Raw genomic sequence first — 25,464 nt, 5'->3', positions numbered from 1 at the left:
TGAGGAGGACAACGCACACCACTATGGAATCAGATCTATCTGTAATATAGATTTTGTATCTGTAATACAGATTTTGTATCTGTGAAACCATCTACACTTTCAAAACCTATCTACAGATACGGATTTCAAATACGAAATGTATCTACACTTTCAAAAACTATCTTCACTTTCAAAATCTATTTACAGATAGGGATTTCAAATACGAAATGTATCTACACTTTCAAAAACTATCTACACTTTTAAAAACTATGTTCACTTTCAAAATCTACCTGCAGATACGGATTTCAGTTACGCATTACGGATACGGATACGGATTTCTGTTACGAATTACAAAATCTTTTTGGCACTGTTTTTGCTTCCTTTCTATCAGCGCTTTTGGCAGATTTTCTAAAGCGCCAATCAACACATTGTATCCTGTACTGACTAGCCAATCAGCGCTAGCTTGCTGGTAACTGGGAAAGTTGAGTGAAACGTTGTATGCAGCAGTCATGGATCAGAGACCGAGAAATGGCACAAGTAAGAAGTCCTATATTTGGAGGAGAAAAAAAGTGCAGGAATGTAAGTGCAAGTTAAGCACTATTCAAGGTGCCAGTTAGGAAGGGAGGTGCTCTCTGAAGAGTTGTACACAAAGTAACACAGGTTACTTTGTGTACACAAACGTGTAGAAAAACACAATCTTGCAATTAACAGAGATATAATAGCAGGATTCTCAGAAGTTCTGCCACAAAGCTGTGCCGTCAGCAACAAAGACAGAATAAATAAGGCTACTGTACGGTCACACTGAAGAAATCTATTACTGGTTTGGGTTCTGAACAACTGGAAAGCAGACTGGAGAAGGAAACTTATAACTAAGAGGGAATCAAAAGGCAAAAGGGAGATAGAGTGGAAGACTAGGAAAGGATGTGGAATCTATTACTGGTTTGTATTCTGGGAAACACCAGTGAGTCAGAATGAGGAAGGGTGAGACCCAGGTAGACTGAGAGCTGAGAGGGAGACTGAGAAAGCGGAGAGAAGGGTGAGATAGGAAGAGTGAGAGAAGGGTGGACAGAGGGAGACTGGGAAAGCGAAGAGAAGGGTGAGATAGGAAGAGGGAGAGAAGGGTGAGACAGAGGGAGACTGAGAAAGCGGAGAGAAGGGTGAGACAGAGGAAGAGTGAGAGAAGGGTGGACAGAGGAAGACTGAGAAAGCGGAGAGAAGGGTGAGAGAGGAAGAGTGAGACAGAGGGAGACTGAGAGGTCGTTTACATGGACCCTAGTTTCTCAATCTGATACAGATAGCTAATACAGATAGCCCTATCATTTAGACGAGCACTCTCTATCCGCAACGATCGAAGTCTGGGGTAGAAAGTGAGTAGATTTGAATCGGTACGGGGGCTGGTGTTCGTCTGCCAACATTTGAGTAGCAAAATCCGGGAGATTTCGGCGGGGCCGGGGGGCAAATGTTGGTTTTAACTGGGATGTTGTGCGTATAGTGTAGGGCCTATAGGCTATATAGACAACTGTGTTGTGTAGGCTATATAGACAACTTATTTGTTCTGATATTTTATTTTATTGTGATTAAATTAAACTGCACTTTGATCAGCGTTAGCTGGTTTTGAATGTGCTATATGAATAATTTAATATAATAGTATAATATCTGGGATGCCAACTCTCACGCTTTTGTCGTGAAACACACGCTTTTATGTCCTGTCTCACGCTAGAATGTCATACAAATTCATTGACTTAATGCATCTCACGGCAAAAAAATACACCTGTTTTGGTCAATCTTAGCGATTCTCATGCCAGGTCCTTCTTGAAAGTTGGCAACTCTATATTAAATATGTAGAATAAAATATGTGCGTTGGAATGCGTTGATCCGTCAAGGTTGACGGATCCCCATTCAAAGTGAATGATAGCAAGCTCAGACACCTCGCAAATCCTCTCAGACGTATTTTTCAGTTACAATAATGTTTTGTTTTTTAACATTGTTCAATGTCTATTTCTCGGTAACTTTATAAAAAATATAAGTAAAACAAACAACTTTTAGGTACAAATTCGACCATCTACGGAGTTTGGTCAGCCAGCTTTTTTTTAAGCTTCGGTCTCTTGAGACGTGACCATAAACGTGATCTGATTGGCTAGAGCCTGTGTTGTCATTGCATTAAAGGCAATTTGATTGGCTGACGCTTGCTTTGCCTCTCATGCTTGCGTTACATACATTATATGGCAACTTTAGAACATTGACACACACTTTGATTTGATTATTAATAAAATACATTTGTAACTTGTGAAATACGGGAGATTACCGGGAGAAATGACAAAATGGGAGGGCGGCGGGAGATGGATCAGAAAACGGGAGAAACCCGGGAAAAATGGGAGTGTTGGCAGCTCAGGTGTAATGTGTTTATCCTCGTGCTGTATAGTCTCTAGGTTTTTCACGTTTTTTTCAGTTGTGTAAATAAAGCGCTAAAGCGCCACCCACAGGCGTGAGGTATGTACTACAGCCCGTTCAACACAATCTGGTGGCTCCGTTTTTACGCAAATCTCTTGTTACCAGGCTCTGTCTTTACGAAATTAAAAGATTCGATGAGGTGTGAAAAAAGAACAACATTCAGTGAATCTAGGCTCCGTGTGCATATAGCCTGAGAAAGAGGAGAGAAGGGTGAGACAGAGGAAGACTGAGAAAGCGGAGTAGGGTGAGACAGAGGAAGAGTGAGAGAGCTGAGAGAAGGGTGGGACAGAGGGAGAGTGAGAAAAGGGAGAGACCAAGGAAGACTGAGAGCTAAGAGAAGGGTGGGACACAGGGAGAGTGAGAGAGCAGAGAGAAGGGTGAGACAGAGGAAGACTGAGAAAGCGGAGTAGGGTGAGACAGAGGAAGAGTGAGAGAGCTGAGAGAAGGGTGGGACAGAGGGAGAGTGAGAAAAGGGAGAGACCAAGGAAGACTGAGAGCTAAGAGAAGGGTGGGACACAGGGAGAGTGAGAGAGCAGAGAGAAGGGTGAGACAGAGGAAGAGTAAGAGACCTGAAAGAAAAAGAAAAGTGAAGGATATGCTGGTATCCTAGGTGAAGGAGACATAAGGCCAGTTTCACCTGCATGTGATGTTATATTTGCACTTAAAATAAACAGAAGTTCCAAACATAGTTATTATAGCATTGCCATAGATCTACCGCGTAGTCCAATACATATTAATCAGATTTTTATTGGTACACATTTTCCCTCTGTGTGGACCTGTCTGTGTTTCTCAGAGTTTATGTTACTGTTTACTGATGTGTACTGGGTCATAAAAGTCATTTGAGTTTATGTTACTGTTTACTGATGTGTAGTGGCTCATTAATGTCATTTGTCAAACTTGGAAACATGATTTTAATTACAAAATGTTTCCCCTTTCCTTAATATTGGCAACTAGTGAACTGTATTAGCCTGGGTGCCATCCGTTTGTCCGCATTCCATTTGTTCAGCGAGAAGGCAGCAATCAGTGGAACACGTACAAACGGATGGCACCCAGGCTAGAACTGTATAGCAATGAATTGCCTTTGTTTTCATATCCATTGTGAGAATGAATACCACACGCATAACCCACCTGGAAAAGCCTTTTCAGCATTTATGGACATCCTAAATGCTAAACCCATTTAAAACAACACAGGTTCATATAGTCAGACAGGAAACAAACAAAAGCTCAAACATCTGCTGTGTCTGTCCTGCCTGTATCTCTGTTTGCTATTATTATGAAACCAGAGCAAATCACATGTGGCTCCATGTTAGGGAGAGGGGTTGGTGGAAATCAATTCAATTCAATTTTATTTATAAAACGCCATAACAATACAAATGTCTCAAGGCGCTTAACAGAGCCCAGAGCCTGGACCCAGATGCACTCAGATTCCATTACCCTAGACAGGTTCACACATATGCCAGTTATCTGACAGACAACAGTAATGATTTCACTTTCACACTGACAAACTAAATGGAAACTCTGTAGTTCATTTGTTTTCATAACTAACAGTCCACATTTCTAACCCAATACACTTTTGTCACATTCAACGAACTTCTCCTCGCAAAAGTCTAGCTGTCCGTTCAGTGTGTGCGCTCACATAAACTCTGGTTTGTACACAGTCCTGGCTCTGTAAATGGGAAACAAACATAGTGGCTCGAACCGAGCCATAAATAATTCCAACCAATCAAAACATTGGTTCAGTAGCATGGAATGGTGGGATGTAATTTGATTGGCTGTTGAGCTCAAATGTCAACAACCTTTCATCAGAATTATGGACTGAGTAGTCTTTTAGCAGCACAGGGCAGCAGGACAAATATACATGTCATGCAGAGCTGAACATGACAGTCATCTAACCCTGTAATTATCCCCGCCCACATTGAAGCCAAAGCCCAAACGGTCCCCGTAACATCACTATAGACCTGGCCTGGTGAGAACAAGGGGCCGTCCACATGACCATGAAATGGGATGAAAACAACGTTTTTCTTCCCGTTTTCATCCTTCTTCGCGTGTCGTCATTGTTTTCAAAAGGTTCTGCATTCGTCTGTTGACACGGTGATGCGAGGGTTGCGTTTTCAAAAGATTTCACTCTGAAGTTTGCATTTTCATCCATACACATTTCGTTGCCTCTGTACTTACATATTTCGTTGCCTCTGTACTTGTACTCTGTGCAATGACAATACATTGAATCCAATTCAATCCAATCCAATTTTCTGGCCCAAAAAGACAACACATTGTAACGTGAATGAAAGGCCAAAACGTAACAAAACGTTTCTGTTTTCGCAAAAACCTCCATTTTCCCCATTGTTGTGAGGACAGCCCAACAGAGCCAAGATGGAAAAGAGAAGCCTTTTCGGGACAAACTTGCAAGCCAGAAATGGGGGAGGGGGGATTAGCCAAAAGAACTTACAAACATTGGATGCAGTTCAGCACTATAGTATGTAAGAAGAAGTTACCAATTGACTCTTGTAAAGTGGAACACCAATGGGGATGATGCATGAGATGCAAAAAGAGGTAAAGAGTGAAAGACAGAAAGGAAAGCAGGAAAGAGACAGAAGGAAAGACAAAGGTCTCTTTCACAGCAATGTATTGGGAGTTCCCCCGCTGCTGCTGTGGCCAAGCCCACTCTCTGGTCACTTTGTCCATTGCATTCTGAAAGTGTAGTGACCAGCAGAAAGAAGGGCTCGGTCAAAGAGTGGGGAAATAACTAGCACACAATTAAAAAGAGAACCACATGCACAAACACACTCATTCAAAAATAATGTATTTTTAGATTTAACTTTTATTTACTTTTAAAGGTTTATTTGGCTTTTACTTAATTTAACAAACACATCAGCAGTGACACACTCACACAGCCAAACAGACTTGTATCCACCCACACACACTCATACAGTGAGTGTTTTGTTTTAAAAAGAGGGTCAGAGCAGTAGGAATGCATCTCGGTGGAAACATTGGTTTTCACATTCCTCATTTTGCCTCTTACAGTTTCCAGCAGAACTCACTGTAAGCAGGACTCCCCTGCATGCTAAAGGCCTACACAAGCACTCATGCTCTCATGCCTGACCCAGAGCAGACACAACTATTGTGATGTTTACAACACTGCATCTACTGAAGGACACAAACAAAACATCTCATCTCTGAAAGTAAAAAAAAAAAGCCCACATTCGCATGAGATAGTAGTCTATCCAGTGAACAAATCAACCGTCTTAAAGCAACAACATAACAAAACACATAAGGTTTTATCAATTTCACAGTATTTTTTCATATCGAGCTAGTTCATTCAACCTTCTCAAAACCCCACTAACTTAGCTTCCTCCAATTTTTTGTGATTGCTCTTATTTATCACATAAACTGCAGTGAAAATACGCCTTGATATTTAATTGCAACTCTTTCTTGTCTCCTGATTATGAACAGTCTGTTTCAACCACTGCCACTGGCCAACCCGTTTGGTGTCAGGCATGTGATGGATTGACAACCACAGTAAAGTTAGTTTGGTGTTAGGATATTCGTTTGACATTCATGACCTAACTGGATCTATAACTCATCTTATTAAAGGTTAATTACACGATATTCAAACTTATAATAATGTTGAGTACAATTATTAATCCAGCTGTTGGTCTTGCACTGAAAGACATTTTAAAATAAAAGCCCATCATGAAGCGTAATTTGAGTGAGTGGAACATCGGAACGGTCAACAAATTATGATATTTTCTGTTCAGTTTTCTTTAAATAGAACAGGATTACTTATAACAGTTCTAAATATTATCAGGAACTTGTGAAACCAAGGCATGACGATTTGTTTTAACTTAACTAAACTTTCTAGTATGAATGAAATTTTATCATATAAATATAAATGGTTGTGAAAGTCCTCAGAAATGTGTGAAATCAGATGACACATCTATAATGAACGCTCTTACGTCTCCATTTGCATTAAATGAAGACATAAGAACACACAAAACCAAAAAAAAACCCATACATTTACAAAAGAAAGTTAAAACAAAAATACTCTCTCATTCATTTGTTTTCTAGTACATGTGGAGTTTAAAGAGACACTACGTTTTTGAAATCATCAACACACAATCCGTCATTTTGCAATGCAAAATCCTGGAGGGTTTACACAATGTAATCTGTACAACTTTACAGTGCAACATCACTAAATATTTTGATGAAAAATGACTAGGCAAGCTGGCTAGCTTTTATCAGTGAATCTATGCTGTGCAAATCTAATAGCAGTTAAATCGCTAGTTTTAAACAAAAACTACTTACCACAGCCAATATAAGCAGGGGGAAAAAAGTATTACTTGAGAACCAACACCATATATAAAAAATGATGCAATACCTTTAATAAAGTTAGAATTATTTTTCTTCTGCTGGAACCCCATGAAGAATAACTGTCATCAATTACGTACGAGTCACATGTCTCAAAGGGACACCAGCAAAAAGTATCACTTGGGCTTGCTCGCTAAAGAACATGCAATTCAAACCTCCATCCCCAAGACTAAGGGGAAGTTCTTCACAAAACAAATGCAGTGGTTCAAGAAGCCAGTGACCTTAAGGCCAAAAACCTAAAGTGAAAAGCTGCTGCGATTCATCACTGTTATAACAGGAGGGAAAGGAAGTGATAAATACACATGAAAGCTCAACCCTTAAAACTCCCACCCATGTGAAGGAGACCATTGCATGACACGTCACAAAATGATAATGTTGCTCAAGTGTTTAAAATAGTGCAGGGTAGAGGCAATCCTTCTTTGGACTGTACTTTAGAAATTCTTCTGTCACTGGAATAGTGTGTTTGTCCTAAATTTAAATATAATTGCCATTTTGTGAACATTTTTATTTTTCTATTTCTATTTCTGGCAGGCAGAAAATTAAAATTTGGGTATATATTTTTATACGAATTACATGGCTTTTACTAGGCTAAAAAGTGCAGTCAGAAATTATCACAACACATCATATAAGATGAATATCCTTCACAAGTAAGAAGATTTTGGGTACTTTCCGGCTCATAAAGGGCAGCCTTTTTAACTCGCACCTGCATATATGGATATGGATCTTTCCACAGGTATTGAGTCCTCAAACATTTAATTTAAATTAAAACGCATTACACAGCAGAAAATCTAAATCCAAGATGTAAAGTATGCTTATTAAAAGCAACCATTTTAAACCTAATCATTTGAAAGTTCACAAATCCAAATAGATACTGTGTTTGACTTAAACAGAATGATGGACATTTTGGTTTTGGCTTAAACCTTTACTGGCCAGTAAGTTAGAGGGAGAGGAAGGGGGATTGACATTCCCTGTGGTTGACATGAACTTCACAGCTGCAAACAGAAAATGTGTAGCTTGAGAGAGAGAGGAGAGACGGAAGGAATATTAAGATGGAGTGTTTTTTACTCCACATAAAGTTCCATGTAGAAACTGACACCAGGCTCCAGAGATGGGAAACACCAAAGCAAAGAAGCACTTCAAAATAAACATGGGACAAACAGCATGTAAGGGTGCTAAACTAAGAGTCGTTGTGGCAAAGGGAAGAGAAAAGATCACGCCAAGGGAGAGGGGACAGTCGAGAAAGGATAATGTATCAGTTTTTCTCCCTTACCAACTCAAACAGAAAACAGTGTTTTTGACTAGGAGAATTGCTGTTCATTTTGCTTATAGTAATAACAAAAAGCCAACAAATGAAACCACACACTTTAGCATTTTTGACAAGAAGATCTGATACGGAAAAGTATAATACTGAAAAATCCAGGTTTATTTTGCAAAAAGGAAATGGCATGTACTTTTAGATACAAATCATGCAACATTTTAGTGCCGTGGTTTTTGCTCAAGACGGATATTTAGATAAGGCAAAAAAATCCCCCAAATCATTGGTAATGTTAACTAAATGTATGCAGACACTGTCCACCAGGGGCTGGTATTAACACAGTTTGGAAGTACAGCATCCAGCTGGGTCAATCCCATCACAAGGCTGTGTGTCTTGGACACATATTCCATCTTCACCACCTTCCACATTTCAAGACAAAATCACATCACAAAAATGTCAGATGTTTATGGCACATTTCCTCACGCTGCAGGGTTGCTAGTCAAACATGTAAGTTATGTTTCTAGCATTAGGGAGACATTACATTATCCCCAAACAAAAATCTGGTTTAATAGCCAAAGTTTGGTATTCCTAGCGGGCTCTTCTTGGTGAACATATGCATGTCACAACCACTGTGGGTATAGAAGAACCAGGACAAATAGATGATATGATTTCTACTATCATGCTCAAACTCCGAAACAGACAGACAGATACATCTACACAGAGCGCTTCACTGAAATGGAAGTACAGCTATACAAATACAAGTCCAGCAGGTATGGTACTTTCCTCCAACTCTCCACAGCGCGGCTGACTCTGAAAACTTAGATCACTACAAGGCATGTCTTCCGAAACATCTTCATTCAAGAAAACTGAATAAAAACTTCTGACAGAACCTAGCAGAGTTTGCTTTGGAAGTAGATTGTAGGGAGAGGGGGGTCGTACAGACCCTTCACCTAAATGAAATTGCTATACACCCACTCCTATCCATGCAGCATCCATTAGGTCTAAAGACTTTAGAGTGGGTGTTTCTGCATGCACATTTTGTCCACTATGCGTCATATAAACCACTGTGAATGTTCTATGAAAATTGAGCCATGAGCCATTGAGGCGCTCTCCTTGTTATTAAGCATAGGAGAGATCACAGTGGAGTAGGCCTAAGCAGAAGGGTTTAAACTGAGGGGAACTGAATGAATATGTAATGGAATGTCATTTGGCAACCAGTGTTAATTCCTTCACCATTGACAGTGTCCAATCATCCATCGGGACCATTATTGAAAAGAAATCCACAATTAAGGGTAGGTAGGTCTTATGTGGATTTCCTCCAATTGCTTCATTTCACAAGGTTAATTTACCAATTATGAAAACAGGGAGGAATACACTAACGATTTCAGAGAGTATTTCTCTTTATGAGCTAACTGCTGACAAGAAACAACTTAATTATTAACTGAATTTAACATGGAGTTTCCTCTGACGGTTGAATTGAAATATCAATTTAATTCTGGGGAATGGACAAAGACATCCAGAATTTTCAACTACGTGCGGTGGCGGTGGGGATAATTGCTGAATTCTACTCACTGTCTGCGATATAGCCCGCCATAGCCTGAAGGCTATGCTGTTAACTTGCGGCGGGACCATGTTTTCCTGCATTAGGATAAGGCACAATGGACACTATAGGGAAGTTACCATGTCTGCCTTTTTAAGTTTGCTTTGGTACTAAGAGCGATTAGAACGCCAAACCGCAAATGTGCACGAACACCGCGGACCAGCTCTACTTGGGTTTTACATTGACCGTTGCCTAAATGCACAAGGTTGCATCAGTACGAATAGGCTGATGGTGCCCGGTTTGAATGTTTTGTAAATGTGTGTTAGGTTAAGCTGCATCATCAATGTATGAATGGGTAACTCAAATTATGCTTTGTGCCCTTTACTCACTGACACAATAAACACGATAGAGAAAGTTTTCAAAGAATAGCCTGTGCGCGTAATAGTCTGGGAAAGTTAATTTAGCTGTAGGCTATTCACAAACGAGCTGATAAGTAAGGCCATTTCTTACCATGCAACATTGTGGAAACCACAGGACCTGACAAATTAGGACACACACAACATTGTGTTGCTGCCTAAAAGTCTTCGCTACACACGAGGTACAATTCAACACGCACATCACAAGGCCAAAAATCTAAGAAAAACATCAGCTAAATGATGCACAGCACAGCAGTCTTTTCTGGTACGTGGGGAAGAACGTATTTTTTTTTCAAAACCAGGCATCTTACTTTAGTTATGATAAGCGGTTCGTCGTGCTCAAGTCCCCCTTTTAACGTGAATCCCCATGGAGCACCTCCTTGGAGCTGGACGTGGATGTGATTAAAGGACACGAGCTGTTCTACGGTCTCCATTGTCAGCTGTGATGACTTCTCCTGTACTGTTTCTACAAACTCGGCCAGTGTCTCCTACCCCAGATCTCCATGACCAGATGTTCATTACGATAACATGGGACAGGGCAAGTGAGGGTGGGCAGGATCCGCTGAAGTAACTTCACCGCAAGTTTTAGCGAGGCGAATACTCCTCAGTTCCTAAGATGCCTAAGTTAGTTTGATTGACAAGTGGGACGACCCGTCAAAACAGCCTCTGGTTGTAACAGACCAATGCCAGAGGCTGGGGGTGTAGTGGATGTGAGTATGCACTCATTGTCCCAAATTCTAGGCGGCAACCTCAGCAACGGGTCTGAATGAATTTACAAAGTTTCCAAGAAAAAAATAGAAAGGCCCGATTGGATTGCAACATACTGTTGCTAAAATAAAAACTGTGATGCTTGCTTGAATCATAGGCTAAGTACTGAATGGAAATCATTTATTGAAATCATACAATGCTATTACCTCACTGACCGTATTCTAGTAATGAAATATAAAAGGAGTTAATTGTATGTTATAGTTAAAAACAAACGCCTTCCTGTTTCACTACAGCTGACAACATATCCTTGATGGCTGTAGTTCCTATACCGTTCTCTTAGGCTATCAAATGTTGAAAGAGAATGGCTACTGTTGTGACCAATGGAACAAATGGAATTGGACTCACCAAATAAGGTAAATTCCATTCCCCCAACTACCTTTTTGTTAGCCGATACTGCCCCTCCCTTTCCAAAGTTGTAATGTGCAGAGTGTATTTGGTAAGTGGACTGTTTAGTAATCAATGTCATAAGCTGCATCTTGCATTTAACTTTAATGGCTCAGGTAATTTACTTTAATGACTGCCCTTATTAGAGACACAGATAATATGATACTGGCATTTATTTCCCATAAAGCCTGTGGACCAGCCTATTAAACAGTCTGTTTTCTAACTAAACTGACACTCAAAGGCCCTAGTTTGAGGGGGGAAATGGCTGGCAGAAATGGCAGTGCAGCATTAAAACAAAGTTTTAATGTTCACCAAGGCGATTACTGAAAGGTGCTGAGCAGATAAGAAGAAACAAATTTAGAGAGGTAAAGATGTGATCAAAGGCCTTAAGTGGGTAGAGCCAGGCTGAAGTTAATCAGTGAAAGGTTTTGTTAAAGCCGACCAATAGCTTCGTCGAGCAATCCATTTAACTGTTTGCGTCAGACGAGATTACAATTTATCAACATCGGAGCTAGGTACTGAAACTAAAACGTATAGCTTTCATACAGCTTAAGTGTCGTTTACATGGAGCCTAGTTTGTCAAACTGATACGGATAGCTAATACAGATAGCCCTATCATCCATACGAACACTCTCTATCCGCACCTCGTTTCTGCAACAATCGCAGTCCGGGGTAGAAAGTGAGTAGATTTGAATCGGTACGGGGGCTGGTGTTCGTCTGCACGGTTTCACGCAACCTGATGACGTCACTGCCCCACGTGATCTTTTCCGCCATCTCCAACCAGTATATAAATAACTTGTTCTCCCTCAAAATCTCACTCATGGTGTGCCTCGAATTCACTAACATTAACCCAGTCTTCTGATTTTTGATTAGCCCCCTATCTTGATCTAATTCTTCTTATTCAGACGTAACATAACTTTCATGACCACAAATATAAATTGGCCAGCGATTTAATTTGCTTTTTTATTCATAAATGTATGTAAAATGCTCGGAGCAATGCATCATGGGAAATGGGATGACAGACATGTCATGTTACTGTTCCAAACTCTTTATTATCAATAGAAAAACTCATCGGCCCCCGTACCGATTCAAATCTACTCACTTTCTACCCCGGACTGCGATCGTTGCAGAAACGAGGTGCGGATAGAGAGTGTTCGTATGGATGATAGGGCTATCTGTATTAGCTATCCGTATCAGTTTGACAAACTAGGCTCCATGTAAACGACACTTTAGTTAAATGTTTCAGCAGACATTCTGGCACTTGCTGTGGTGTGACTTCTGTGAGCAGGAGAGGTCAGCTCCATTTTTTATGGAAATTAAGGTTTTTGGATAGAAACACAGGTTTTCTAAGAAGGCTACCTTCACTCCTTTCAAGATGATAGCCTACTTTAGGTGTGATAATGCAAAAGAATGATCTTAAGCTTTTACTGCAACCTCATATTAGGTTTGTCTTAGGTAGCTTTTGTATTGTATCCTTTGCCAAGCTTTTTTTATTAGAATTATTCTGGGACCAAATTGTTGGCTATTTGTAGGGTGACCATATTTGAAAAGAGGACACTTTGTTGCGGGGGAGGGGGCGTGGTAGTGTATAGCAGATGACACCGCAACGATGTTTTGCCATCTTTTTTTACATACAGATGACCCCGCCCCCTCCCCCCACGACAAGGTTTTGCCATCTTTTCCACATGCAGATGTCATGTGCTGTTGTTAACAATGCAAAGTTGCGTTGTTTACAACAGCACATGACATCTGTAAAAAGTGCTGTTGTAAACAATGCAACTAGTGTCTAGTTACATTGTTTACAACAGCACATGACATCTGTATGTGGAAAAGACACTGTTTTGCCAGGTTGGAAATGGCGAAGTATCGTACCAAATGCTCAAAATGATTGTCTTTGAAAGATAATTATCGTGCATCTGCCAACACTTAGAGGGTGGTCGACCAATGACAGTTAACAGTGAAACAGTTAAGTGGTCATGTCATATAGGCTATTTTACTTTATCTGGCACATTACCTCTTCTTTTTGCTGCTTTCAGTGGTTAATCCGATGAATACTGGTGATAAAGTTAAACTTCACTCTAATTCGCTGCATACCTCCCAACGGTTTAGATGGTATTTCTCAGTGGTGATACCTATTGTTGAGGAGGAGACTACAGCAAGTCAAGAGCACCTTTAGCGTGAGCATAATAGGTTATGGCACTGTGTTGCCATCACACAGTGTGGACACATGCGTCCAATTTCCGATTTCAGTCCGATTTAAATTGGATATTGGACACATGTGACTCCCCAGAACTAGATTCATTGTGTCCAACTTGAGTCCGACTGGACTCCGATGTAAACCCCCAGACACACGATTCGATTCCGCTGGTAATTGGACTGGGCGCGCATGTGTCTCTCGTATCTGATTCAAATTGGACAACAACAACTTTTGCACGTGCTTGAGATCGTGCCCACAGACATATACATGCATCATATATAATGTATATGATATGATAAACGCTGCTAGACGCTCAGTTCTTGTGCTCCCTCTCATTCACGTTGAAATACTGAAAGCGAAAGTGAAACTTAGAAACTGGAACGCAACTGTTTGGGACAGAACACGCTAATTCAGTGAACAAATATTTTCTTATTACTTTTCCACCCGTTGTTAGTCATGTAATCCACTCATATCGATGTGAATCAATCAATACTAATACAACTTTAACTGTGGTGTGTTTTTGTTTCATTTCACAACGTATTTACTGTATAATCAACGGTTTTGTTTCATTTCACAACGTATTTACTGTATAATCAACGGTAGCAGATGTAAACATTCCGCATTTGATTTGAACTGATCTAGTTTTGTCACTTCCATGTGCTTTGAGATAGAGCAGTTAACCCCCCATGGAGACCCCATGGAGAGAATCGGATAGGATCGGAGTGCTGCCATCATGTGCCCGCACTGACAGTTGGCGCGTGCAATGACTAATACATCAAGCAAAGCTCCGCCTTAAGTCGAATTAAACTACAATATGTGAATTGAAATGACAAGAAAAGTCATTATTGGATCATGGATGACATTTGTTTACTGATGACCGAGCAGTCAAAGGCTACAATAAAAGGCCTTTGTAACAGAGCAGTTAAAAAGCTATCTCTGATTCAAAATGGGGTGTCCCAAGGGTCAATACTAGGGCTTCTGTTATTCTCTGTTTATATGCTCCGTCTCAGCTTAATTTCATACTGCTCTGTTAATTAGGCTCTGTTATACAAATGTGCAAGAACAATATCCAGCAGTAGCCAACCACAGGTTCAAAACCAATGAGCCAACCATTAAGCCTCCACTGGAAGCCAGTTTGACATCTACATTGATGTCTAAAACCTTTACTTCAAATTCAAATTCAAGACATTCAAGATTTGAAGCTTTCTCCCCCCAAAACATCTTGAATATCTCGAAAGGTAAAGGTTTTAGAGCCTAGAAACCTTCATAGTGCATATATAAACATGCGTATTCCGGTCATTTTGAGGCCAAATTCAAGTGTCTGTGACCTTCAGAAGCTGAGATACATATGTGCTGGACGCGCCTTAAAGGGTGTGGCAAAATCTTAATGTTCGCTCGGGTTACAGTAAATGACACTCCCTAGTCCTCATGGTCAAATACCTAGCTAGCCAAGAGTTATATAAATTAGCATATTTCTAGGCTAAAAAACATTACAATGTTCTGAGTTGTATACAGTAAGCCTACCTAGGCTCCTATACCCCACACACAAACTTTAGGTTTTTATGGTGTGGGGAAGAACAAGAATCACTCAGCCATGATATGGTCTTGTCTATGTTTTTGGGAGGACCATTAGTCATCTATCTACAGGGTTACTTTAAAAAAATATATATTCTGTTACAATTACTAATTACCTGTTAAAAATTGTATTCAGTAACCTTATCCAAGTATCACAATATTAAAGTAAAGTAACTTGATTACTTTCTGTTACTTTTGGATTACCTCAATAGCAATTCTGTAAATCAACAGCACAATGTAACATACGAAAGGAAATTGAGGCAACCAAGTTGTAATAAAAAATTATAGGGTGGACCTACAGAGTTGTATAGCATAGTAGTATAGTTTACAAATGCTGTTTGAATGTTGTTTAAGTGATAGTCACGTGACTACCACTTAAACAACATTCAAACAGCATTTGTGCACATTTAACTTACAGTTTTATGTGAAAGTTTGGGCACCCCTGATAATTATCATTATTTCAGGTTAAAATCTGTTGGTCTTTTAAAGCAGCAATTTCATTTTGACATAATTTACACCTCATGGGAAAAGTCACATTTCAGATCTGTAATGACATTTATTTTTATTGACAGAAACAATGCAGTGTGTGCATCATAAGAATAACAGATATGTGCAAAAATGTGGGCACCCAAGTGGAATAATCACATCAATTTTGGTAAAGCCTCTCTTTGCTGAAATAACAGTCCCTGAATTCTGGCTACAGGTATTTTGGACCATTGAGACAGGCTTGATGGCTGCCGTGCATGGACTATTCTAACCATTCTTTATCTTTGCCCTTCATATATTTTTCTTGGCTTACCACATCTTTCCTTCACAAAAAGTGTTCCTGTGGCTTTCCATTTTCTAACTATATGTCTGACTGTGGAGATAGACAACCTTTATGATAACCTTTTATATCCCTCTCCTAATTCATACTGAGAAATCATCTTAGTTTTTAATCATTTTAGCACACCTATGAATTGGCGTTGTTAAATTAGCTTTTTCATGATTTGTTGTAGCTTTATTTGCAGTTTAAGGTTCAATCAGCTGATCAAAAGAATGTTGTGCTTCAGTCAGTCAGCATACTGCATACTGCAACTACAGGTATTCAAATCAACATACTTAAAAGGGTGCCCACATTTTTGCACAGCCTATTGCTGCTACATTAAACATTTTTGTCCGAAAAACATCCAATAATCCAGCTTTTGTCTGGAAAATAAATTACATATTTCTATGATGTTTTCTTATAAAGACAGAGCAAATTAACATGCAACATCAGAGGGGTGCCCAAACCTTAACATAAAACTGTATAGCCAAACTCGCTTGGTTGATAAACAGATGTTACTCACACTTCACGCTGAAACTTCAATTAAACTGCCACGTGTACATTTCGGTCAGAGGCTTGGGTTTTATCCACACACGATCATCCCAGTTATCACAGTCCCTCTTTTTTATTACCTTAGAAGGCAAGCAATACTGTCAGGTTAGCTAACCAACTTTAATCTCAGTTTGCTGGATGTCTGTGTAGACAGACGTTAGCAGTGTTGGTCTTACTCTTACCTGTACATGCTTTATTCAATTTGACGTAGAGTAGGCTACTTGGATAACATTTCCTCCGCGGGGGGCATTAGGTGCACTGCACTGTTATGTTCTTCTCATTTTCAGTTTTGAAGACCGATAGTCGATATTTCCAGCCAGAGAAAAACATTTTTGAACTTGATATGGACTTGGACTTAGGTTTGTCTGTGGTCTTCTCGTGAAGTGTTGTAAAGTTCGCATGTGGATGATAGTATAATGTTCTTTATTTAAAATCTATTTGAAATTTGTAATGCTGTTAATAATCCAAAATTTTGCTTTAAAAAACCGTAATCTAATTACGTATTTTTTTCTGTAACTTTACCTGAATACAGTTACCTTTTTTGTATCCAAGTTACTTAACGCTGTTCCATGTATTCCGTTACTCCCCAATCCTCATATCAAATACTGTATCTATAGCCTACTGTATCTGATATAAGAAAATGTTAAAGTAAAGAGCCACAAAGGTGTCCCAAATCCCAATAAGTAAACATTGAATGGGAGCCATGCAAAAACTACAATTTACGTCTGCATAGCTATGGCCTACAGCCAGAGCTAAGCAAATGTGTGTAGGCCTAATCATATTGACAGCATTTTAAAGTAAAAAACAAACAATGAATCGTCAATGTCGTCAAACGTCAATATTTATATCAAAGAAATGCAATTAATGAGTTCAGAAACCTACAGGCTCGTAAGCACAACTATTATCAGGAGAAACCCATGGTCACTATGTGGTAGGCCTGGTTTACGTAAACTGAAACGTAACAGGGGTTATTAGGGGGTCAAGATCTTGACTCACCTTTCTCAAAACGCCACTGGCAAAAAGGTGTGCGACTGAGCGTATCACGGCCTTCGATTTTAATACCATGTTAGCCCTCTTGGTCAAAGTGATTCACGCCAGAGAATGAACATGAAGGCTAAGTTTGTCCTTTCACAGTTTAGTATACTGTCGTGTTTTTTACTGTTGTTCTCCACGTCCTCCCGCGTGGCTGGTAAAATGGGTATTTCGTCGTCGCATCTCAGTGTTCTCACCGAAGGATCTCGGTGGAGTTATCAGGCAAAACCGAAGAGTGCCCACCATACACCATTCACGGAGAGAGGAGAGGAAGACCAGCATTTGCGGTTCATGTTGGGGATGTATAGAATGGCTGCAGAAACAGATGGTAGGCCGAAAGGGCATAAAGTGTTTGGATCCAACACTGTGAGGCTTTTACGCGCGTCCGTGCAAAAACGCAGTCTTGTGGCATCTAAAGGTACGTTTTTTTGCTCGTCATGATGATTTGTTAAGATGCATGTCATTTGCGTTGTGTTATTGTGAAAGTCGGCTAACCGTTACAAGCCTAAGGTGGTTTGTCGTCAGCAGCCTTAATTAGAAATAACCCTATTGCGGAGGTGGATTGTCCGAGTCGTTGTTTTGCTAGATATTAGCCGAGGAGCATACTATTCTGGCAATATGTTTAACTGCGGTTCGTCTTATTGTGCAGGCCTATCTAAACACTCAACATGTTGGCTATGTGGTTGTGAGTGTATGAGAACCAACATAATCTATGCCAACGTTCTTCCAGCAACCAGTTAACCCGACACTGTCCAACCTGTGTTCACTGTGGTCTTCAGTTTCACCGAACTTAATTTTCTGAGGGTGGCATTGAAAATGATCCAATTTATATTGACCGTTTATTATCCCAATCCTATCTTTATAGATGTGCACTTCACTCTGAAGTATGAACTGGAAAGCCTTGAACTTGAGCGAATGGTACGGGCCTCGCTAGTCCATATGAAGTCACCTGTGGGACAACTACTGTCAGTCAAATGTGAAGCCAAGGTCTGGCACCTGGGACCAACAGGAGAGTTGGGCATTCCATCAGAAGACAAAGTGACCCTTAAACCTCACAACCAGTGGGTGGAGGGAGACATCACAGGGCAGGTATCTCAGTGGAAGGAAGGTCCTCTGGCACTGTCTGTTCAGTACCGCTGCCAGCAGGGAGGGCGGGTTAGGAAGAGAGGGAGGCGTGGAGTGACGGGGAGATACCAGCCCCCCCAGGTGTCCTTGATGGCTCCTGCTCTTCTACTCTTCTTGGAGGAGGAGGAGGAGGAGGAGAGGCACCCCATTGAGCGAGGATCATCCAGCACACTTCCAACGCACACTGTCTTTCGGCATCGCAGATCCAAAGAGCCTGGTAGCATTGTGTCCGATATCCCCAACTACAAGGGAAGCAAGAACCATGTGGCCAAGAACCAGTGCAAATTGCACTCCTACGAGGTGGCTTTCAGCGACCTGGGATGGGATCATTGGATCATTGCCCCTCACAAGTACAACCCACGATATTGCATGGGAGACTGTCCGCGGATCCTGCGCTACGGCTTAAACTCGCCCAACCACGCTATAGTGCAGTCTTTCATCAGCGAGCTTGGTGTGGCGGACATCCCACCACCTTCCTGTGTTCCCTACAAGTACAAGCCCATCAGTGTACTTATGATGGAGCAGAACGACAACATTGTTTACAAGGAATACGAGGACATGATTGCAGAATCCTGCACCTGCCGGTGAGACATCCCTTTAAGAGCTCTACGTCTCCCATGCTAAATTGGTGTAGGTCTCATTGGACAACAGTAAGAATGCTTATGATGTGTTGTTTCTTTGGGTGCTGGGGGTCATAATGTCATCCCACACTTACAGACTATTTCTAATGTCTGTCTAAGGCTATGGGTAAATGTGCAGGGCACATGTTAAGGGTCTGTATATGTGTGTGTACGTCCGTATTTTTTTTTTCAGGAGCCGTCTTAAATATGAACTTGGTGTTGTCGATGTGTTTTTGAATGTGTTTTATATATGTATGTAATAATAATAATGATGTTAAGTCAGTATTTGGCAAGCGTGAGCAGGGTAGCATGATATTGGATTAGCTGTCGGGAATCCTTTTTGGGTAGGCATGCATGTTTGATTTTTTGTTTGAGTTTGTGATGAGACTAGAGATTTTTCGCATTCAACTTGGCATTTCTGACATGGTGCTGTATCTATTGACATTCCTAAAGACCTCCTTACAGGAATTCAAAAAAGAAAAAAATTATCAAAAACAGCAAAGTGCTTTTTAAAGTTGTACTCTAAAGGGCCCCTGATCTGTGTGGAGGCAGTTTTGTGGCGTGTAGTTCTGTGGAGGGTTGGGCCAGCCAACTCAACAGGTGTGTTCAGTGATGATTTCTTCTGGTCAGAGAAAGTGGCCTCTTAAAGCAAGCAGAGAGATTGTAGGGGTGAGAGCAGCAGGAGAAAGAGCAGTCTGATGTGGGATGAGCTATTGAAGAATGTCTCATAACAGTGTTTCTTATGAGAGATGCCAATGACGATGGTTAAAGCATTGGCAGTTCTTTTATTAACATAAATGATGAGTACAATAATAAAATAAAAATGCATATTTTGTACAAAATGTTTTCAATGTTGCCGTTAATAACTAGAACAAGATTTTTTTTTTAAACTGTTCCAACAGTAGGAACTATTTAGTTTCTTCTGCTCTTATATTTTGTGACCACAGGGGGGAGGACTTTCCTCAGTGCTAGGTAAAGGATGAGTTTCTGGAAATCGACTGAGGTAAATCCAGTAAATCTTGTAATTGTTTACACAGCATAGTTCTTCAGTGTTAACTAAAAGGACAAAAATAGGACAACAGCTGAGATGGAGGCAAAGCAGAGTTAAGCAATGTATATGGACTTTTTTGTCAAACCAAGACACCTACAGGATGTATAGGATGGTGTTAGTTACAAAAGGGATTGTTAATGCACCTACTATTCTATTCTATAACTATGTTTGTAAGTCATACAGAGATCCAAGTCTGACTAATTCTGTTTGCGTAATTGTGTTTTGCAATCATTTTTGTGTCCAAATTGGTCAAAGCACAGAAAATTGGAACGCATGAGGGGGGAGTGAAGAGTTTTAAACAGACTGTGCCACCATCAGCATCACTACTTTGTCTTGCCAGACTTCTTATTTCCTGCCATAAGAATATGTAGGATAAGAGGGTGGCTCAGTGGAGACCTTTTGCCCCCTTGGCAAGAGGTCAGCTGAGCAGTTCTTGTTCAGGACACTGCACTTTGTGTGCAATCTGATGACCATCTGCCAAGATTCACAAACACCCTAGTGAGTGCCAGCAAAGGTCATTTGTGTCTGAATGGCTGTGAGATGAGACCTTGATGGAGTCATGCACCCTATGCCCTTCTCTCCCGCTCACTAATTCAGTACATGGACGTTAACAACTATTATAGATGGAGCCAAGAGAGAACGCATGGATGAAATTCATTCCTCAGCGATAAACCACTAGTGCTAATTGGCAGTTGGGGATATGCTCAAATAGTCACCTATATGGTCTCCTCATGGGTTATTTGCAATTGGGTTTACCATGATTTGCCATTTAGTTGGTCTAAAGTATAGAGTTTGAGAAAGAGAACTTGTGAATTTTTTGGACTACTATTGCAATGTTGCTTACTAAACACAATTCCTAATATTCAGAGATCTCTACTGATCAAAGGACCACTGCAGGTTAGATGAATAGTTTGCACTGACAAAGATGTGCACACAGATACACACATACATGTATAACTTGCCAAGTGCTCGTCTTAGAACGATGTTCAGCTGTTTCTTAAGGGTTGTGAGTGCAGGCAATTGTGTGGCGTTCATATTTGTGTGTAAGTGCCTGTGTTGGTGTATGTGTGTTAGTGTATGTGTGTTAGTGCCTGTGTTAGTGTATGTGTGTAAATGTTGATGTCCACGTGTGTCTGTTATCTGGTGGGTGTATGGTAAAACAAGTATGCAAGTGTAAGCATTATGCAGTTATCTTAATTTGTTGTGATTGATTATCTCTAATGGGTGGTTTCAGTTCCTTGTTGGCTGGGTTGCTTAAATTAATCCCTGGTTGGAAAGGGCTGAGGTAAAGGGTCATTCCATTGATTTTATAAATTGAAAACCCACTGGATGATTGTTGAAGTGTAATTTGATTAATGCCTTATCTTATAGCATGTCACCTTGTATCTGAAAGGTTTACATCAACCATGTTACCATATATCTCATGCCATTTTGTCTGTGAGGACACCAATGGTACTTAAAATACCATACTATATTTCCTTCCCACCCTTGATCAGACTGACTAGTTCACTGCTGGCCTGACATTGCACCTTCACCTTACAGGTCTGAAATATTAAGCAAATAAGTGACATCATGGGAGCACAGAGAGGCTAGACCTTGAAAAAGTGAGTGAGTTGGTGAGTGAGAACAGTGGAATGACACCATGTTTCTAGGGGAAAGTTTGCAGTATAAAAGTGGGCTGAAAATGTTCCTGCTGCCACTTGTCTCTTGGTTGCGTTGTCACACCCAGCTCTACATGCACACTCCCAGCAATCACCTACTCAACATGCAGGACCAAATCCACATCTCCACACGGACATTGACCACCTGGTGCCTGGTCACACTGCTGATCCTCCAGCAGGTAAGAACACTTTTTTTGTGTGGCTCTTGTGTGTATTTGTGTCCTAAGGAGGTTTTGTTGTACTGCAAACATGAAACGGCAGATTCCAGTTCAGTATACTATTACATTTAATAAGTTAAAAGGGGAATAGAAGTGTATCTTTTTTAGTAACTAAACAAAGTATTATGCCTTGATAATCCTTCAACTATAGTTGAACTATAGCCTAAAAAGGCAATTTCTTATAGCAGCTTGAGGAATGGTCTCTGATTAAAAGCTAAGACCTAAGGGTTTGAATCTCTGTGCCCTTTAGATTTCAGCTGGCCCAGTGATCCGACCAGATTTACCAGATGGGTCTGTTCAGAATTTGCTGAAACGGGTTGTCCGGATGACACCTTTGTGGCGAATCATGGGAACCAAACCACATGGAGCGTTCTGCCAGAACAACTATGAGTGTTCGACAGGAACCTGCAGGTATGCAGTGTCCAGTGCAAAGTTTCTGTCTGTGTAAAATGTTTGTGTGTATATTTCAAAATCTTATGTTGTGTTAATTAGACAGTGCTGTATTTTTGGTCTGAAATACAGCATGTGAGCTGTTCTTTGTCTTGTTCAACTGACACTAATATATAACATATTTCTGTTTGCAGGAAGGGTCACTGCTCGTTCAACCAATCGGTTCAATCCTAGAAGTGGCGATGAGCTGGATCATCTCAGTGTTTGATCAATTCCTCCTGAAAAAGACACAGGATACAGTTATGACAACCGTTTAATGAAATTAAATGTAATGAGATGTTTAATATGTAGTTTGCAGTCTGATAGTGGGTTGAGACACCAACTATATGACTGTTTAATGCATAATGCATAATGTTTTAAACATGAATAAGAGTTGGATTTTGCACAGTTATCAACTCACTCTCAAACATGCATATTTATAGGGGACAGGTTATATCAAACATATAACCTGTTCATATCTACTTAAGTACTGTACCATGCAAGTGCCTGTATTCTGTTTTGTAATTTCTACCCTCGGGAACAATAATCAACCTGCACAATTATAAGAAAAAGAAGGATGGCTCTATACGTTTTTTTTTTTTGTGAAGAACACTTTGACATTGCTATTAATTAGCAAGAGTTTGATCTGAATATAGAAGGTACTATGTTACTAGTGGTCTTAGTTTGACCAGGGTTCTTGGGATGCTGTGTTTGCATATTGAACTTACAGCTGTTTGAGGACGCTCCGTACAGAGAGCAAAGTTCAAACCTGAGTGTCAGTGAACCAGAGACGTTGGTGATTAAGCAAGTGAAAGAGATATAGAACCAATCAATGTTTCTAGGGCGTAGTGAATTGGAGTATTAATACAGATTTGCACATCTTTTTATTTTGAAGCTCGCAGTTTTTATGACTCATATTTTTTATATTAATATTTTTTGACAATCCTTTTTTAGGAAAGCATTATGCCTGATTGCATCTCCTGACAAGTATTATGTGTTTCCTATTGTGATTTCCCCCTGACATATCTTCATTGTTCTTCCACACATTCATCTGATTACTGAAATGTATCTCCATACATACATTATTGCCAGGTTTGCCCTTCTTGCATTCCTGGCTTTAAAGAAAGATCATGTATCTTATTAAGAATGTATTTTGGTGATATACCCACACATTACAATGTTTGTTTTGTTATTGTTGTTATATTGCCTGTAGAACATACACATGTTTTGTCACATTGTTAGAAGCCCTTGCATGAAGGATTACTGATTGTCCGTCCAGTCTGTACTGTGAACCTGAATAATGCATGTTGCATTTTACTCTGAGTATTTAAACCTCAATAAAACCTTCTAATATTTAAAAACTCAACAAAGGAACTCGTTTGTGTTTTTTGTTGTTTTCTGAACAGCCTGTTGGATTAGATTGGATTTCTCCACACTGTAAAACTAAATGAACTCTGACAATGATTTCGTCCCCTAGGTAACATTCTTTACAATTTGACACGCAGTCTAGGATCAGAGCATGGGTCTTTTATTATTGGACTCCAGTCATACAGCATGTAAATCTCCATTATGGTCTGTCAGTCTCTGTGCTCTGAAGAACGAGACCTTGAGGCTAAAGTCCACATTTTTCATTGCATAGTCATCTGGCTGAAGTGGCAGAGAGGGCCAGCCAAGCATGAGCTTGGCTAACTGGAAACCCATATTCTGAGACTAATATATCAGCCACCCTGGCATGGGACTAAATAGCAAAAATGCTAACTGAGAAAAAGGAATGTTGTTGTTTCCCTAAGGTCCTACGACATGAAATAAACAGATTTATTGTCAATTTGGGAACTGCAATAAACTCCCACAAGACATTTTCCAAACTCTTCCAAACTTTTGCAAGCTGTTCGAAGATACTGGATGAATCGGAAATCCTAACAGACATTCTCATAGTTCTGGAATGGTGGGGGAGCTCCCTGTTTATCTAGTGTATTTAAATGGCTTGTTCTAAACTGGCTCGTTTGCCCCAGTTCCCTAGACATGGACAGTTGCAAAGGTAATATATTCTTCCTGTAAAGGCATTCATGCACAAAACAATGCTGATATCAGTTATTCTGAGCATTTGGTGAAATACTGGACATCATATACAATTTCATAAGGGTGTGCATAGGTGCATGATCATTCTTTTGGGGTGATCCTTCCAAAACAGATGTTTCAATGTATGCATGGACATTTACATATAAATACAAACACAAGCCTAAAGAGGCAGTAAAGATGCAAATAGGCACAATTGAAAAGGGTAGATGGACAAATAGAACGAAGAGAGGAGTCTTATTATTGGTATAGAACACTGTCAGAGGAAAGAAACTGCAATCTGTTTCTGATCATCAAAGGGAACGACTTGGCATTTGCAGCTCTGATACAGCTTTGAGCATGCGGTCTCATCTCAGTTTTCTAGACAAGGACGGGTATGAGCGTGCAGAGGAACAATATTCAAAAAATGTAGTCTTACCCTTGCTGCCATCATCCTGACTACACAATAACTGGATCATTGACCAGTTCAAAAAGCCAACACAAGGGAGAAAGGGCATCAAAATGTTCAAGGTTTATAACAAAAAAGTGTAGTTTGATAAGTTTAAAGGGGTAAGAAGTATTGCATTAGGCTTAACAACTAATCAAAATAACTAAGTCAATCTTGTTTTGCTGCCAAAATTCATATGAAACTATAAATGCTTCTTGCCTGGAAAAATTGGTATATCCAAATTGATGATTGACTGATATTATTTTGTATACACTACTTATATTATGACTTCTGTTAGTCTTGTCCCATGAACTTCACATGTGACTGCACAGGTTATTGCATTATATATACGGAATTTTAAAAGGAGCACGCGAAAATATTCTGCCCATTGTTTGTAGAATGTACCTCATTTATAGCTCTGCAGGTGTGTCATCCTGATGTCATCTCACTCGTGATATCATCTCACTTCATCACACTCCTTTATGTAGGCCTTTTTGTTATGTTGCTTAATATATGTTCTGTTTGAGCTGTTTGAAGA

At 40.1% G+C, this 25,464-nt stretch overlaps 3 protein-coding genes across 5 annotated transcripts in view; 2 read left to right on the top strand and 1 right to left on the bottom strand.

Moving 5' to 3' along the window:
* Positions 1-10,440, bottom strand: part of shroom4 (shroom family member 4) — a gene marked incomplete at its 5' end in the record, with an annotated part of 37,329 nt that extends 26,889 nt beyond the window's left edge. For 2 of the 3 annotated variants that reach the window (XM_080838838.1, XM_080838842.1), the window contains one exon: positions 10,318-10,440. In XM_080838838.1, the coding sequence (XP_080694964.1) occupies positions 10,318-10,440 (123 nt within the window). Of the gene's footprint in view, positions 1-6,805; positions 6,942-10,317 lie in introns of those variants that run through there. The other variant, XM_080838841.1, reaches the window with a different exon arrangement.
* A 6,948-nt stretch (positions 10,441-17,388) lies between these two features.
* bmp15 (bone morphogenetic protein 15) lies at positions 17,389-19,032 on the top strand (the record flags this gene model as incomplete). Its single annotated transcript, XM_080839575.1, has 2 exons — positions 17,389-17,737; positions 18,185-19,032. The coding sequence occupies 2 exons, from the start codon at positions 17,389-17,391 to the stop codon at positions 19,030-19,032; spliced, it is 1,197 nt and encodes a 398-aa protein (XP_080695701.1).
* Positions 19,033-21,850: 2,818 nt separating this feature from the next.
* Positions 21,851-22,618, top strand: leap2 (liver-expressed antimicrobial peptide 2; the record flags this gene model as incomplete). Its single annotated transcript, XM_080840029.1, has 3 exons — positions 21,851-21,955; positions 22,245-22,405; positions 22,579-22,618. 3 exons carry the CDS (start codon positions 21,851-21,853, stop codon positions 22,616-22,618), a joined length of 306 nt encoding a protein of 101 aa, XP_080696155.1.
* Positions 22,619-25,464: the final 2,846 nt, after the last annotated feature.

Source organism: Sprattus sprattus (genome assembly GCF_963457725.1).
Source record: "Sprattus sprattus genome assembly, chromosome: 5".
Classification (NCBI taxonomy): Eukaryota; Metazoa; Chordata; class Actinopteri; order Clupeiformes; family Clupeidae; genus Sprattus; species Sprattus sprattus.
The sequence above is the reverse complement of the archived record's forward strand: the minus strand, read 5'-3'. Positions and strand labels throughout refer to the sequence as shown.